Below are 5,270 nucleotides of genomic sequence, written 5' to 3'. Positions count from 1 at the left end.
TCAAAAATGACTTGGAGGTTGACTCCTCCTTCTTCCATCACTCGTTCTTCTTGGCCTCCATCCTGGGCTTCCCTGCATCTGTTCCTCACGGGGTCTGTGCCTGCTTCCGTATTTAAACGTTGTGGGAGCTGATATCAACTAGCTCCACGTTTGGTACTCCCTCAGGGTTTACAGGTGGTACACCCAGCCCCATGCCGCTATTTTCTCCAAGTCCTTCAGTGTCGTGAAGAGGTGCATTTTGTGTGCTAGACATGATTAAGCCTGAAATCAATGAATCTTTGACAAGAAAAAGTGTGAAGAGTAACGTGTGTTATCATAATACTAGCACCAAAACAATCAATATTATTTTTAACCCTACGGTGGGTGCCAAACTGCTTACCTTGAAAATGGTATTTACTATTATATTTGATTTAGTGGCTTTAAAAATACGTGATTTATTTCAATACTAGTTGTTAGGCAATAGATGCTAAGTTTAAGTAAAGAGAATAAGATATGTGAACCAATATGGTCACAATGCTGGGCCTCGAGCTGGCTGAATCAGGACCTTGAGGTCTAGATGAGGCTAATAGCAATGAACAATTGATCAAGAATCAATGATAATGAGGGCCTTAAAGATGGCCTTTTGCGGTTAATAATGAGCAATAAATAAAGAACAATAAATGTACAATGAAAGAATAAGCAATAAATGTGTAGAACAATTGTTTAAGCAGAGAGAGCAAAGAATGTTGTCTTGTATTCAATATTTTTCCAATTCCCTTACAAGATGACAAGCTTTATATAGGGGGTGGGGGTGGGGGTGGGGGATCCTAACATAGTACATGTCTAATAATGAAGGGTAAATGTAATTGGTACAGCTGTGTGATGGCTCAGTACGGATTTGTACTATTCTTGCATACCTGGTCAGTTCTAACCACGTGTCCTTGGGAGCTTTCCCGCCTTTCCATGACGATCGTTGATTGTACTGCTCCGAGAGCGACCATAGTGAGCCTTCGATGTGCTCCCTCGAGGGACATACCTCGGGATCGCGCCTCACGCTCTACTTCGGGCTTCTTCGAGGTTGGGCTTGGAGCGGTATAGTAGCCCCAAAGTCGAACTCCCAATTTTAGCTGTACACAGTACCTTCTTAACTGAAACATAGGAGAGTATCCCTTCTCTCCAAATTGAGAAAACATGGGTGAAAAATGTGCAAGTTCAAGATCAGGTAATGGACAAGCAACATAGTTCTCATCAAATATCTTGGTTAAACATACTCTTTTTGGTTTCAAATATTAGTCGTTTTAATAAATTGAATTTGAGGTTTTAAAAAGATAAGAAGCATTTAATAGTATTTTTTTTTTGTTGTGCCAAATTTACATTTACTGCTCAAGTTAGTATAGTATATCATTTAATAAAGGGCAAATTAGGCAAATAATTATATGTTAAATGTATTTTTAAAGGGTTATGCAAAAAAAAACTTGTTTTGAATAGAATTCTATTTAGAGTGAATGTCTATCTTGTAGAGAGTTTTACTTTGTGACTAAGTCATTTTCCCCCTATAAATAGAGGGGTCTTACCCATTGTAAATCATCCCAAAATCAATAAGAATTCTCTCTCCCTACTTTTCTCTGCAATACTCTTCTTCTTCTTTTATTGTTTCATAACACGTTATCAGCACGAGACTCTACCGTCTCAAGAAGATTAAGGTACAACTTTTCTCCTCTTTTAATTATAACTGATATTATGAAAAGAAAGTTTGTTGCCCTTGAAATTTCGGGAAAGAACTATATGACATGGGTGTTGGATGCTGAAATCCATTTAGATGCAATGGGTCTTGGAGACGCCATTAAAGACAAAACTAAAGCATCCAGCCAAGACTGTGCTAAGACCTTGATTTTCTTGCGTCATCACCTTGATGAAGGGTTAAAAATAGAATATCTCACAGTCAAAGATCCACTTGTTTTGTGGAATGGCTTAAAGGTAAGATATGACAACTTAAAGTTGGTCAGTCTTCCACAAGCACGATATGATTGGGCTCATCTTAGGCTCAAAGACTTTAAGTCTGTTTCTGAATATAATTCTGCGATGTTCAGAATTACTTCTAAATTGAAACTCTGTGGAGATACTATCATTGATTATGATATGCTTGAAAAAATGTTTACAACATTTCATGCCTCCAATATGGTTCTGCAACAGCAGTACAGAGAGAAAGGTTTCAAGAAGTACTCTGAGCTGATTTCTCTTCTCCTTGTGGCTGATCGAAACAATGACTTGCTCATGAGAAATCACGAAAATCGACCCACTGGGTCTACACCATTGCCTGAAGTGGGTGAGGTGTATTCCCATTATGCTAAGCGTGGAAAAAGTCGTGGCCCTATTCGTGGTCGTAGTCGTGGTCGTGGTCATGGTCGTGGTCGTAGACAAGGAAGAAATTTTCCTGGTGTTAATCACCCCCCAAAGAAAAATAATCACCAAAAGTGGAAAGGAAAAGATGAGAAGCCAAAGGCAAATGGTTCAGAAACTGAATGTTATCGTTGCGGTGGAAAAGGGCATTGAGCAAATATTTGTCGTGTACCAAGACATTTGGTTGAGCTTTATCAAGCATCTCTAAAGAATAAAGGCCTTGAAGCCAATCTTGTCTCTGACAATGATTTTGACATCACCCACTTGGATGTGGCAGACTTCTTTGAGCGCCCTGATGGAAAAATAGACCACTTGATCGGTAATGGATCTGTGGTTAAAGAAGATTGAGTAGTTTAATTTTTATTTTTCTTATTCGTAGTAGCTAGTGAATAAACTTCATGTAATCATAGTTTTTTTGCATGAGTAGTAGTCATTAGTACCAATAAGTACTATTTATTTTATGCAATACTGTTAGTTAGTTTTAATTAAATACGGTAATATTATTTCCAGCATATGGTTCAATATATATATATATATATATATATATATATATTACTATTTCCGCTGAATTGAGTATTGTCTTCTTTGTGAATACTACCGGTCAAAATTTGCAAAGTTGATTATTTTGTCCAGTAGTATCAAAATCCTTTTAACTTCTCATTTTTCACCATGTTACTTTATCGAATAATGAATACTGTTACTTTTTAAAGAATAAGAACATTATCACGTTAGTAGGACAAAGTCCAAATTGAATTGGTTTCAAAAGATGCAATCATTACGGAATAAGCAAGACTACAACAGTGCTCGTTCAATGATATATTTGTTGGATCTCTATCATTGATTTAACTTCGTTTCTTTTCCTTTTTCTGTGAAAATACTAATGTTTATTCACGTATTTCTTTTGTATGTCAAACAATGATAAGCAAATATGGATATTCCACAAAGCAAACTTGGATCAAAGTTCAATTGTAAAAATATTTGTTTAATTGATTCATGTACGACACATACAATATTCAAAGAGAAAAAATATTTCTCTCATTTAAATATGTGTAAGGCAGATGTTACTACAATTTCTGGTAGTAGTAAATTAATTGAAGGCTCTGGAAAAGCTACTATAACTCTGCCTAAAGGAACAATACTTATTATAGTGAATGCAATGTTCTCCTCCAAGTCCAAGAGGAACTTGTTGAGTTTTAAAGATATCTGTCGAAATGGATATCATATTGAGACAATAGATGAGAATAATCTTGAATATCTCATCATTACCAAGAATGTCTCTGGCCAAAAGAGGGTTATTGAGAAGTTCCAATCTTTATCTTGTGGCCTGTATTGGACAAGAATTAGTGTAATTGAGGCACATTCTACCGTAAACCAAAAGGTTACTGATTCCAATACTTTTGTACTTTGGCATGATCGATTGGGACACCTTGGATCAATTATAATGAGACGAATTATAGAAAACTCAAATGGGCATTCATTAAAGAATTTAAAGATTCTTTTAAATAATGAATTTTATTGCACTTCTTGTTATCAAGGCAAGTTAATTATTAGACCATCACCAACAAAGGTTGGAATTGAGTCCCCTGCGTTTTTGGAACGTATACAAGGGGACATTTGTGGACCTATTCACCCACCTAGTGGGTCATTTATATATTTTATGATCTTAATAGACGCATCTTCTAGATGGTCTCATGTGTGCCTATTGTCATCTCGCAACCTCGCGTTTGCAAAATTAATGGCACAAATAATTCAATTACGGACACAATTTCCCGATAATCCAATTAAGTCTATTAGACTTGATAATGTTGCTGAGTTTTCATCTCAAGCATTTAACGATTATTGCTTATCAATTGGGATAAAAGTGGAACATCTGGTAGCTCATGTTCATACTCAAAATGGTCTTGCAGAGTCTTTAATTAAACGTCTGCAATTGATAGCAAGACCATTACTCATGAAAACGAGGCTGCCCACTTCTGTTTGGGATCATGCCATTTTGGATGCAGCAATGCTAGTTCGTCTCAGACCGACAAATTATCATAAATATTCCCCGTTGCAATTAGTTTTGGGTCATGAACCTAATATATCCCATTTAAGAATTTTGGATGCGCAGTATATGTGCATGTAGCACCGCCATATTGCACCAAAATGGGTCCGCAAAGAAGGTTAGGAATATATGTTGGGTTTGAATCGCCCTCCATTATTCGCTATCTTAAAACATTAACGGAGGATTTATTCACTGCTCGATTTGCAGACTGTCGATTCGATGAGACACTTTTCCCAAAATTAGGGGGAGAAGTTGGTGAAACCAAACGGGAAATTTTGTGGAAAAATTCATCATTATCTCATCTTGATCCACGCGCCTCTATTTGTGAAAAAGAGGTGCAAAAGATTATCCATTTGCAAAGAATAGCAAATCAAATGCCAGATGCATTTACGGATTTGAAAAGGATAACAAAATCACATATCCCTGCAGAGAATGTTCCAATCCGTATTGATGTCCCTGTTGGACAATCTTCTAGTATCATAGCTAATGAGTCAAAAGCACGCCTAAAACGTGGTAGACCATTAGGTTCTAAGGATCGAAATCCTAGAAAAAGGAAAACAAATGATCAAAATGACACTACGAAAGAATCTTACGAAGAAATCCATGATTTAATAAATTCTGAGATTCATGAGGAAACCACTGAGCCCGAGACTCAAGAAAATAAGGAACTATCAATAAATCCAATCGATATTTAGATAAATTTGAATCGAGTATAGTGGTGGATTATATCTTTGCATATAATGTTGCATCTAGCATTATGCAAGAAAGTGAGGATCTTGAACCTCAATCTGTTGGAGAATGTCGACAAAGACTTGATTAGCCAAAATGGCAAGAAGCAATCCAATCA

The 5,270-nt window shown here is 36.5% G+C and overlaps 1 protein-coding gene across 1 annotated transcript; it reads left to right on the top strand.

The window, feature by feature from the left end:
* Positions 1-1,764: 1,764 nt before the first annotated feature.
* LOC138877793 (uncharacterized) lies at positions 1,765-2,532 on the top strand. Its single transcript, XM_070157432.1, has 2 exons — positions 1,765-1,898; positions 2,070-2,532. The coding sequence occupies exons 1-2, from the start codon at positions 1,765-1,767 to the stop codon at positions 2,530-2,532; spliced, it is 597 nt and encodes a 198-aa protein (XP_070013533.1).
* The last annotated feature ends 2,738 nt before the right edge of the window (positions 2,533-5,270 follow it).

The sequence above is a fragment of the Nicotiana sylvestris genome, chromosome 9 (genome assembly GCF_000393655.2).
Source record: "Nicotiana sylvestris chromosome 9, ASM39365v2, whole genome shotgun sequence".
Classification (NCBI taxonomy): Eukaryota; Viridiplantae; Streptophyta; class Magnoliopsida; order Solanales; family Solanaceae; genus Nicotiana; species Nicotiana sylvestris.
This window is presented reverse-complemented; position numbering and strand designations above follow the sequence as displayed.

Bases quoted from the DNA above. Each gene is read 5' to 3' on its own strand.
- LOC138877793 (XM_070157432.1), top strand. From the start codon at position 1,765: ATGACATGGGTGTTGGATGCTGAAATCCATTTAGATGCAATGGGTCTT. The intron at 1,899-2,069 runs GTTAAAAATAGA...TGCGATGTTCAG, and splicing joins CGTCATCACCTTGATGAAGG to AATTACTTCTAAATTGAAAC.